Source organism: Falco punctatus, assembly GCF_963210335.1.
Source record: "Falco punctatus genome assembly, chromosome: 12".
NCBI lineage: Eukaryota > Metazoa > Chordata > Aves > Falconiformes > Falconidae > Falco > Falco punctatus.
Genome location: NC_137592.1, coordinates 14,764,504 through 14,776,871, shown reverse-complemented (window position 1 = coordinate 14,776,871; position 12,368 = coordinate 14,764,504). Strand labels below are relative to the sequence as shown.

Sequence of the window (12,368 nt, the reverse complement as noted above, 5' to 3'; positions counted from 1 at the left end):
TATTTCCCATATTGGATGAAGCAGATGAGCTCAGTTGTACTTCTCTGCCCTCTGCTTCTTTCACAAGCTGTATTCTGAATATGTTGAAGTGGCAGAGTAACTGAAAACAATGTCGTAAATGCAGGCTTGTTGATGTGCCAGGCGCTGAGTGAGCATTAAGAATTTAGTGTGAAAAAATCTGTGAAAATGAAAGTTACAATTCTAGAATCAGACACTTCACACTTTATAGACTAGTATTAGCTAAATTTCAGTAGTATCCATACTATATTTTAAAAAAGCATGCATCACTATGCGAAGTTTTAAATGAGAAACACTATCCGTGGGATACAGTAGAAATATAGAATCTTCTACTTTGAAGACCTGTATCCCATTCATTAGACTGTGCTGCCTTTCAAGGAAAGCAGCGTCTAGAGGTGCACTGAAGAGAGAATCTTTTTTTTCTGCAAATCCTGATGCTGATAAGTACAACTGGAAAAATGACAATAGCTGTTACTTTAAAAACATGGGAGCAGGATGAGTATAAAAAGGGCTTCTCAAGAAGCGTAGCTGAATGCCAGAAATTGGCTTCTCAAGAACTGTAACAGATGGGGAGAATTCATGCCACAGTAGAAATTAGTTCAGCTTTAGAAAAAAATTCACCAGAAGAAATGCAGAGAAAAAACATTTTGTGTACTGCATGTACGTGTGGGTAAGGGTTTAGATTTGTAATCTGTTCATATGTGTATATATAAAGGCATAACAATAAATCTTTATGTGAGCATGTGTATATCTATAGAAATACAAACATGCGTTGCTGTGTATCTGTATAAAAACTGGCAAGAATCCTTCCTTACACTGGGAGGCACAAGAAAATATAATAGGGATAAAAAAACCCAATGACTGTGAATATTTTTTTTTTATTAGTTTCATGTATGCTGTCAGAATTCAAATTAACTATCTGCTGCCTCAGAAAAGACCCAGGGGCTATTGCAGACATGTCATTGCAGACATTTGCTCAGTGTGCACTTGAGCAGAGGTGGTCAAAAAGGATAAGATTTTTGGTTGTGTTAAGAAAGGATAGAAAATATAATATTTTGTAGTCTTGTATGAGTATGTAGTATACCCGTGTCTTGTTTATGGTGTTTAATTTTGCCCACATTAACATGAAAGGGTCTGGGAAAGGGCAGTTAAGATTATAAGAGATTACCTTTCTTTGTGAGAAGAGCCTTAAATGCATGACATGCTTGCAAAAAGCATGATAGAAGATGTCATAAAAGCACACAAAATTAAGTTAAAACAATAATTTTAAAAATCAGGTTTTATTCATCATCAAGCTTTAGCTATAAAACAACAATGCATGAGAAAATAGCAAATTTTAAATCAGTATAAAAAAAGATTTATTTGTTTAGTATGTGGCAGAGCTGTGCATTTTGTAGCAATGAGAAATCATATAGAAAAAAGTTTTGTAACAATTTTAAAGAGTTCCTCCCCCTTCTCCTCCCAGGCACTTCAAGAACAAGTAGAAGTAAGAGTAAGTAAAGTAGAAAATAAATTGGAAAAAAATGCTGAACAAATGGTCCTCTTGCTTTAAGGTACAGTCACCTGTACGCTGGTCCCAGGTATTGTTTGAAACATCTGAAAATAATCCCTGTTTGAAATGGAGTGTTTCATCTGGTGAAGCAGCAGCCTCCTTGGACACTGAATGCCTTTCTACATCCTCCAGGATCTGTCTGTAGAGCTACCATTGCTATTACAGCAGAGGGCAATCTTGAAATAGAATCATATTGGTGATTATTTAAATTCCATTTCTAGTGTGTATGAGCGTTCAGTCTTTTGAGGAAGTAATTAGATCATGAGATATGTTGAAGACAATATAATTGTTGTCATCATCCAATAGCATGTAGTAGATACTACTTGGCAAAGAAAAAAATCATTTGCAAATATCTCTATCCCCTTTGGAACAGTCTTTCTGATTTTTAGTGCCGTATGTAAAGGTATGATTTGAAGGCTTTCCCTTGCTCTGCTTGTATCACTTTATAATGTTTATGGCCCATGGATAGATGTCTTTGACCTCATGGTGAAACGTTCTAATTTAAGTATCTCAGCACTGATCTGGTCTGCATGCTTCCGTATAGACTTCATCTTACTTTGATCTTACTTTTGCCAGCATTTAATTGTTTTGCTTTACTTTCGTTTTTTGTTTTCTCCAGGTTTTTCACTGTGTGCATTTTGAGTGTCCAGCACAAAACAGTACCCACAAGGATGAGAGTAGTAAGGAAGTGGCAACAACAGAGGTGGGGACTGTTGGACAACAGCTTGTTCCTCACCCTGTTCGAGCTGCAAGCACTAGTTCCCTGCATTCCCCTCCTGGATCCACCTCGCGTTCACATGCTCACCAACCATAAAGGAGATTGAAGGGGAGCTTTTGCAGCCCTGCTGACGTTATATGAAATTATTCAGAACCTTCTTGTGCTGGCACTTTTTCATTCTTTTTCTCTGTGAACAAAGGGGACCATGTCTGAAAGCTGGAAATACTGAAATGGAAAAGGCTTTTCCCAAGGACAAGAAGAGACTGCTTCACTCTCCTCAATTTGTTCAAATCAGGCTGGTCTCCGAGGGGGGAGAAAATAGGTCTTCAATCTTCATCAAGTACCCCATTAACACCCTACCTCTTTAATCTAACCAAGGCAAGGAGAACAGAAGGAAATAAAAGGCAGTGTTACAGTGGAAATCTAAACTGACTTGAGCAGAATGGAAGGCATATGAAACAAGTATTTGTTCCCTGGAGGCTTCCATTAGCAAAGAAAATGTTTATGGAACACATCGGTCCAGAATATGTTATTTTTAAAAGTTATTCTTCATTCATATTCCTTTGTAACTAGCAATCTGTTTTCTAAATTGTTTTGACTCTGTATTCCACTTTGTCTCTTATTTTTGGCCGTAGCAAACGCTGTGCAGTAGATTAAGGAAGTATCAAACGTGTTTACCTGCTGAGATGCAAATTCCCTCTTTCATCAGTGGGATGACAAGACAAGCCTTCATGATATCAACAAACTAATTAATGGATGCTATATTAATCTTGGCCTTAGCTGACTTTTCAAAGTACAAAATTGTCATTTCTTACACCCAAAAAGAAATTCCTAAAGCCAGCATCCGTTTCGAAGAAAAAAAATTTTTCACTCCTGAAGATGATTACTTAAATTTTACCTGTGATCCTAAGAAAGCTTGCAACAGGTCATTAAAAATGTTTGGTTTAGAAAAGCAAAACTGCATCTGGTCACTACAAGCAGCTGCTTGAATACAAAAAGAAGAATTTGCTGATACTTATTTTTTTCCAAGCAAAAAATGTTTTACAGTCTGCAGCTAAAAATGCAAAGGCTTTACGTGCGTAAACTGTTCCCATAATCTTCATAAAATATAATGGTTTTACACTGTATTGTAAAAGATCTGGCTCTTACTACAGTCACAGAATCCATTATCCATCTATGCCTGTTTGGATTACATTGCCAGCTACTTTGCTTATTCTAAGTGTTTCCACACTGATGATACAGTCTCTTACTCTCCAGGTCTATGTGACTTTTAGGAAGAGCTCCACATTGGTCTTTCAGTATGGGATAAAGAGATTTTGTATTAAGACAAACACTGATGTAATTGACAAAATTGATTAGGAGAGTTGTTACTCCTTACGAAGTATATTATACTGGAAATATCAGCTATCCAGTTTTATGAACTTGGAATGTCTTGTGGTAACGAATAGCCTTGTCAGAAGAAAACAAAGCTAGTGTAGGATAAATATGGTTTTCCTTTGCATAGCCATAGTGATAAAGTGAGTTATATCAACATAGCAAATAGGATGTTAATTTATCACACTACTTAATTTGAAAGAATTTCCCTGTTGGATACTGGTTGTGCTAAAACAGGAAGAAATATAACAAGTGATAGCAATGAATCAGTATAAACTTTGAAGGAGAAAAGCTTCCTTTTTCTTGTTTCAAATAAAATTGATTAGGCTTTATCAATAATATTATAGTATTTTTCAGTGCCAAATTGCAGTTGAGTTATGACATTTGCGTACAACCTCCTCCTTTCCCACTGCGGTCTTCTGACTTGTGAATGCCTGACGGTGAAGATGCAAGCCCATCGCATTATATATAGCTGCTAATATGTGCCACAGCTGCCTCAGACATTCCGGAGTTCTGAGGCAGGATACTGCTCATGCTGGCCAGCACCTGGTCTGGGCTGCTGCTTACCTGATGGCTTAAGAGCCTTTGGAGCACAAACGAATTGAGACCAGCTACTGGGGACACAACTCTCTTGTTTAAGTATAGGTCAAAAAAATTGGATTTTTTTTTTTTAATTATTATTATTTTTTGCTTTGAAAAGTAAAACCAGAAAACTTTTCTATTCTGGTTGTAATCCATGCTGAAACTACTGAGATGCGTGGAGCATGTCTTGTCTTTGGCAGATAAGTCCTTCCGTGTCAGTAGTGGTATTTCCTTATGGTTTTATCACACAAGTTTGCTTTTCTCAAGCTGTGGATAAGCAAAGGATGTAACTTCCTAGCTGTTAGTCTTTAGTAGTCACCATTGTAGAGAATGGTTAAAAAAAAATTTAAACAGTTTGAACCAGCTATTCTGAGTCTAGGCTCTCAGAGAAGGAGCATGATTTTCAGTTTGTAATCTTTGATGTGCACAATTAATTTTTATGATACAAATAAGTCTTGTAGATTATAACCTCCTGCAAATCTTTTTGATCTAGTCCTATGACTCACTGTTGAACAGAAATGTGTATTTATTTCCCATGGCATTCACTCTCTGCCAAGAATCTGAATTAAACAGATCTGAGAGATTCCCAAAGCAAAAACTCTTAGGTCCTATAGACCCTCCAGTTTCCCACCCCCAAAAGTCAATCAAAACAAAAAACAACTTTGCATTGCCCTTCATACAGGTGAATAGAAATTTCTGGTGTCAGACTGATTCTCAGTCACACATGGCCTTTGTCACAGTCTTTGTTCCTTCTCTTTGAGTTGCTCTTAGAACCTGCTACTGATGTGAGTCCAGTGTGATCACAGAGCTCCCAGGCTTTTAAGACAAGCCCTGCCCAACTTCATATTTTCTAGTGGGAATCGTTTACCTTTTTATACAAAGAAATAATGTTGAAATGTTTAAGAGACCTGAGCTCTGTTTGGTCTTCTAACGCTACCCACCAGCAAAGACCCCTAACATCTGTATTGCCTACTATAGGTCCCTGTCTTAAACATTGTGTCAGCAACACATTACTAGTGACGAAGATACCACACAGAACTGATTTGTGGTTTGGTGTAAATGTTCACATTCTTTCTAATTAGCGTCTGTATTTATTGACTCCCGATGTCAGATGTAGTTCTTGTATATTCTTCTGCAATCTTTTTTTTCTTTTTCCTTTTTTTTTTTCCTTTTAGTGGAAGTAAGCTGTGCTGTTAGGGCTTAATATCAGGGTTTATCAGAGTGATGAAATACTATAATTAGAGGAAGAGTGGCTGGAAAGCTGGCCAGCAGAAAAGGACCTGGTGGTGCTGGTCAAAAGCTGGCTGACTGTGAGCCAGCTGTGTGCCCAGGGGGCCGAGGGAGCCACCAGCTCCGGGCTGGTGTCACAGACTGTGTGGCCAGCAGGACCAGGACAGTGACCGTCCCCGTGCTCGGCCCTGGTGAGGCCGCACCTCGCACCCTGGGCTGGGTTTGGGCCCCTCACTGCAGGGGGGACGCTGAGGGGCTGGAGCGTGTCCAGAGCTGGGCAGGGGCTGGGGACGGGGCTGGAGCACCAGGCTCACGGGGGGCGGCTGAGGGACCTGGGAGGGTTGGCCTGGAGAGGGGGCGGCTCAGGGGGGACCTTATCGCTCTCTGCAGCTCCTGGCAGGGGCTGTGGGCAGGGGGGTCGGTCCCTTCTCCCAGGTGATGGGGGACAGGACAGGAGGGAACGGCCTCAAGCTGCCCCAGGGGAGGTTTGGATGGGATAGTAGGAAAGATGTCTTCAGTGAAAGGGTGGTCAGGCATTGGAGCAGGCTGCCCAGGGGCAAGGTGGAATCACCATCCCTGCAAGCATTTAAAAACCACACAGATGCAATGCTTAGGGACGTGGTTTAGTGGTGTCCTTGGCAGTCCTGGGTTAACGGTTGGACTTGATGATCTTAAAGGTCTTTCCCAACCTAAATGACTTTATGATTCAGAACTGTGTTATCGCTTACTCTTATTTTATTTGCAACAGGGGTAGAGTAGAACTGACCAAGTATTTGTTGCTTTCTTGTCAGAAGCTATAAATAGAGCTGTTGTGAGATTTCTGTGTGATGAAACTAACTATATTGTCACTATTGAGCCATTAGTTCTATTCAGTACTTTAGTACCTTTAAATTCCCCAGGCCTCATTTTCTGTTTTTCTTCCTTAGGTTGAATTCAGACTTAAGTTCAACTCACATGGAGCTCAACCAAGCTCTTTGTAAAGTCTCTTTATTTAATTAACTTATTCCAAGTGCATTTAAAAGATTTTTATTCACAGAAATGTACAGCCAAATATCAACTCCTTAAAAGTGATTTATCCAGGAAAATTCATTTCTGAAGTGAGCAAAAATTGTGCAGCTCTGTTTCCAAGAGCTGTTTCTATTGCCAATCAGCTCCAAAAAAAGTTCAAATGGCATGTTAAATGAAATTACAATGAGAGAAGTTAATCCAAGTCTAATGCAAAAGACAATACAAAGGAGGAATCACCAGTTTTGTTAGAGAAAAAACTGTTCTTCATTGCAGTTTCCTTCTTTTAGAGCTCTATTTCTTTTTTTTCTCCATGAAAATCAGTTTTTCTTGTTTATTATGACAACTTGTGGAAGAGCTCAGTGCTTCTCAGCATTGCTGAAAAATTCAAATGAATGTAATACATGTTCATCTTTACTAATTATAACATTAGAGAATTTTCAGTTTAGTATCTGACTTGATGAGAGCTGGTTTCCATGAAAGAAAGCAAAAGATGTCTATAATTGTTCCACTCTAAGTAAATTAAGATTTCCAACCTCATTCATGCGAGCATCTACTCATTATTCAGCAACGTTTTGTGCATCTGGAGTCAGTATGGAAATCAGAAGACAAAGTCAGTGCCGTACTTGTCTGATTGTTGTGTCTTTGTAGTTCTGGTTATACAGTGATGCCCACTCAGAGACACTCAATAAAAAATCAGAACTTAGATGTGGTTTCACACAAAGTAGACAAGCTATTCACTCCGTTTCTCTGTGAAAGTATTTATTGGCTTATATTTTGACAAGTGTTAATATACTCTCAAATGGACAGAGAACACATTGGTAATTTTGTTGTTGTGGCTGGAGTAGTCAGCAAATGATCAGAGCCAGTAAGATTTGGTGTACTTAAAAGTAAATGTTTAGGGGTTTATGTCATTATATCAGTTGCCAGAGGACTAAACCATGCTTCAGAAATAATAATTTTTAGATCTCAGAAGATGCTTGAGGCCTGGTTCCCATCCCCACAGTTAATGGTGTATTTAGGTTAGAATCCTTAGTTCTCTCTGAACTGGTTGTTGTTGTTGTGAGTTGTACTAGTAATTGCAGATGTATATAGAAGCTCCACAAAAGCTTTGTTCAGTATACAGCAATAAAAGTCCTGGCTCAAGTTTTAGGAGAACCTAAATACTCATACGTGTGTTAAACTGAGCTAGTAGCTATTTACCTTGAATTTAGAACAGGTTCTAAAGCTCCAAAACTAAAAGGGGAAAAAAAAAAAAGAGAGAGGGAGAGAAAAAAAAAATTGTGCAGGCAGGTGTGAAATGCTACATTTGTGGTTTGGCAGGATGCTGACTATTTCATGGTTGCTTAAAAAGTGCCAATGGCTAAACAAGATATGGGTGAGCAGGTCCAAAGCTGTTTTTTGCCCAGTTAGGTATTGGCAATTCGGCTGTAGTGGGGTGTATAAAATACAGCAAGCTAAATGCTCATCTCAAAGATGGGTGCTCTCCAAAGAACACACCTATACTCCTCCTAGCTATCTGGTGTGCTATGGCTTACAGTGTTTACAGAGTGAGCCTTCATTTGACTGGTGTTCACTGCTCAAAAAAGCCCTGCAGACTATTCTTCTGCAGACAGCCCTTCACAAGCTTTCATTGCAAAATTTTGGCTGAGGTAATGTAAAAGTCCCACCTGTATTCCATGATAGAATCTGGGTCTGTGTTTGATTCTGAACATGCTAACTAGAAAAACAGTTCTGAAGTCACCCTGCAACTTTTCTTAGATAAAAAAAAGCCCAAATTAAAAACTGTGGTATGATAGGAGGAAACTGCAGGTATCTGTCATTTACCAGTAGTCTGACTACCAGGACAACTACATACCAGTTTTACGATACTGTGTGTGTTTAATGACTATGATATATACAAGTGGTGGAAGTAAGTGAAGAATCAGCTCTACACACCATTGGCATTAGCCATCACCCAGCCAGACGTCAGAGAGATACTTCTTTTTGGGCTCCTTCCAGCCTAATAGAATAATTCAAGTCAGTTTTCTGTTTAAAATTATAATTGATTCGTTACATAAATGTCACGGGAATTGAAGTTCAGATTATTTGGGCTAAAAATCTGAATGACTGGTGACTTCACCCTGCACAGGTGTAAACACACCTCCCCAGTGACTCCTGCTACTTTAGGCCTTGGGCTATCATATGGAGGAGAGCTGCACTGCTGGTGCAATGTAAGTACTTTTCCTCATTAGAACTTTTACTCATCTATTTTGTATTTATCATCTTGGCACATCTGTTCTCTGTGCAGGTACACATCCCTCAGTTAAAGGAAGTTAACCAGGTTTCTCGTGATTTTCAGAATTTTCCAGTAATTCCTGAAAACTGGGAGATACACAACAACCTCAGTCTATATTAAGTAGCCTGAGGAATTTACAAAACTGACCTGTGTGGTCTTTACAGTGAACGCTATGTGTCCAAAAAGTACCAGGTGACTCCTGAGATATCAAGTTGGGCAGTATTACTGTTCAGGTGAGGATTTTTGCATCTAAAATTATGTGCCATGTAATCCAAGTGAATAGTAGTCATCACAGCTTCTTTCTGTAGAGGAAGCAGGGAACTTGCACACCTACCAGAAATCCCTCATTTCCTTCGTTATCATTTTTGGTCTACATCACCTACCTGTTGTCTTTTTATTCCTGAACTATAGTAGTTAGGTGATTCATGGTTAGTACCTAGAATTCAATAAATGTCTTTAACAATAAGTGTTCAGAAGTTTTTGTCTTTACATAAAAATTTTAGGTTGTGCTTTTGAAGCATGATCAGGCCACAGAATTCGGGTTTTGGCATCTTTTATAGCTGTCTGCTGGGTTTTTTAGTTATTTTCAGCTGCTAAAAGGTAGTAGAATACTTCACAGGAATTTCTCATAGACATTTGTCATGCTGAGAAACAGCTTTTGAAACAATTACGGCGGGTTCATTGCTAGAGAATAGGGGTAGGTTTCTTCTGCTTCCTGCAGGGCATGATTGCATTTGAGTCATTCTGTGAGTTTATTTATGCCATTTTTAATAATGGGTCATTGGTGTTGCACGATTTGGATCTATTTCAGGAATTATGTCACTTAGTAATTCTGAGAGGTAAATACTTTAAATGTTTTTATGCAGTAATACAAAGTTCATGGGACTTTGATGATTAGATTAGAAACATATCACAGAAAGATCTAGACTTGGAGGGAGCAGTTTGGGGGCGAGACCAGTATGGACTTACAAGTGTGCATCTCTGCATGTATAACTAAGAAAATGTACGTGTTACCGAAGTTGAAGTACCTATTTGCAAAGATGTGTTTCTATGGTTTGGGGTTTTTAATTCAGGGAATTTTATTAAGGAATCTATCACTCATCTGAATGTGAGCATTACAAAGAAAGTGGAAGAAAACATAGGGAGGGAGCAAGGCTTTAGTAGCTTGTATGGGCAGAACAACTCAAATATGATTCTTGTGGACTGAGCTAGCTCTGTTTGTCTCCAGTCTTCGTAGCTCTTACTTTTTCCTACATGCTTGCACCAGTCTGCTTGTTACTTCTTTTCTTTTCCTCCCTACCTAGCATCATACCACTCTTGCTGTGGTGTTCCCTGGAATTTTCCTCCAAACTGTAATACAATAAGGATTTCTAAAAATTTATTTGGTTTTACTTCTTTGTCATATGCTGAATAAAATATCCTCATCTCCATTCATCCACATCAGACTTTAAAGGCAACTTCCACTAGCCTGTCAAGTGCTAGTGAGCAAAATTTTCATTTGGCTATCTACAGATATGGGAAATACTAGCCTTTTTGGAGCTTTACTTCCATAATCTGTTTGCAATCTGTTTGTTACCCTTAAGAGGAAAATCAGTAAGAGGTTTTCTGTTACTTCAGTGATTCAGGCTTTGTGCAGGCTTATCTAAGTTAAGTTTAAATATAAATTTAAGTATTTCTCTTTCACCATGATGCAACAGATAAACACTGAATTTGTTAGTTGTTCATTGGTCAATGTGTTGTACATAAGTATTGTTTTCTAAAAAAATTGCATAATCAAAAGTGAACCTCAAAAGAATTCATAACTTTTCAGCGCTCCTGTGTGAAGGTGTTTCAGCTGTCTAGAGATTCAAACATCACACTGAGCACATGGACTCATTTTGAGAATTATAGCGTTACTTCACAATTCTGCGCCCATGTCTATTAACCTTGCCCAATATCTTGTAAAACTTCCTTTCCTTTCTGCTTTGTCCAATTCCGTTGTTATCATTGGTTTTCTTTCTGAAGTGACTGTTAATGTTGTTCCTTCAAAGATCATAAATCAAATATAAGGAGCAAGGCTAAATAGAAGTTCAGATTTTAATGAACTTTTCCACTCATTTCTGTCGGTGCTCCTCTTTCTTGATAGACAGTGGTTTAAAACTATATGGTCAAACTCCCCTGCTCTGTAGTAGTTATCATTGTATCTTGAGAGTTTTGTGCATTAAATCACTTTCCTTCTTTCTCATACTTCCTAAACGTAGAGTGGTTCTAAACTACCTCAGACCTTGTTGTGAACAGGTACAAGTTTCAGCTAAAGTTTTCAGACTTTATCATAGTCTTTGAATGTTCTTTAAGTGCATATATATGTAGTGAAATCAGCCTGCCAAACCCTGACTGCATTTTCAGGAATACTTTCTCAAATGGGGTACGTAACTGGGATGGATGCACAGCCGCACCCATCCAGGATCATACTGATGCCTCTTTCAAGAAACACTTATTAGGAGCACATCTTCTGATGTGGGAAGTGCTTCAACTTTCTCGTCTCAGCTCTTTGAAGGAAGATATTGCCTGCACTGGACTACTTTCACCTCTCTTTTACTGTGACAACCATCCTAAAAATTGTGTCATCAGACCTCCATTCCTGGCCTCTAGCAGGAGCTGTGCTATTGCATCGGACTGTGCTCATCATATGAGAATAAACCCCACATGGCATGTTCTGATGACCTCGGTAACAATTTATACCATAACAGACACACATCGCCAACCATTTGGGCTAATTAGGTTTCAGGTAAAATGATGGTTGCAGATTGTGCTGCAGTGATCCGATCAATAACTTTGGGAATTGTCTGGTTTTGCAAGTTATCCATTGAACAACCTGGCAAACCTTGTTAGTGCTGATTTCCTTTTCACCAGCAGACGTGCACATCATCAAATGAGCATTTTGTAACATGAAATTTTCTATGAGCATCTGGGAAAAAAAGCATCACAACTGTATCCTTAGTAACAATGTGTGTATTTGTAATGAGAGTTATAGAATTATTAAACAGCTATAACCTATTCTGTGCATGCTCTAGCATTGTATTAACAGTTTGTATTAACAGCTGATAAGCAGAGGGTTCTAGAGAGCAAGGAAGGCTGCTCTGGATTTCTTTATGAAGAGTTTCGAAGAGAGCAAAACTCACCAGAGTGGATGCAGGACCAGACAATGTTCAAAGCAAATCATAAAGTGAAACTGTTGTGGCTTGTATTTATTTCTTTGAGATTTTTCTTTACAGTATTTAACTTCACAGGAAAATATAAAATATATTTAAAATAGTGACAATTAGAAATGCACCTTTTCAAGAATGAGAGGGGTGTGATTTGAGAAATAAAGTCATTTTTTGTGTTTAACTGCTTGTCTGTAGTTTTGTTAAAATAATGCTAGAACCTGTCTGGTGCTGCTCATGTATTGCATGTGCAAGTAGAAGAGTTTTGGCAGAGCTGGATTGATTTCCTGGCATGGCAAGGAAATTAATGTCATCATCATTGGTATATTAACTTTTAGTGACATGATTTTAGTATCAACATAGAAATTATTTTTGCAGTGACTTTCAGGCCAGTGAGCATCTATGAAGCTACTGCAAAGGTTGAGA

General features: G+C 38.5%; 1 protein-coding gene across 1 annotated transcript in view; it reads left to right on the top strand.

The window, feature by feature from the left end:
- Positions 1 to 12,126, top strand: part of BTBD9 (BTB domain containing 9) — a 127,833-nt gene extending 115,707 nt beyond the window's left edge. Inside the window, exon 12 of the mRNA XM_080407902.1 lies at positions 2,190 to 12,126. Coding sequence (XP_080264028.1) covers positions 2,190 to 2,384 — 195 coding nt within the window. The 3' untranslated portion in view covers positions 2,385 to 12,126. The remainder of the gene's footprint in view (positions 1 to 2,189) is intronic.
- The last annotated feature ends 242 nt before the right edge of the window (positions 12,127 to 12,368 follow it).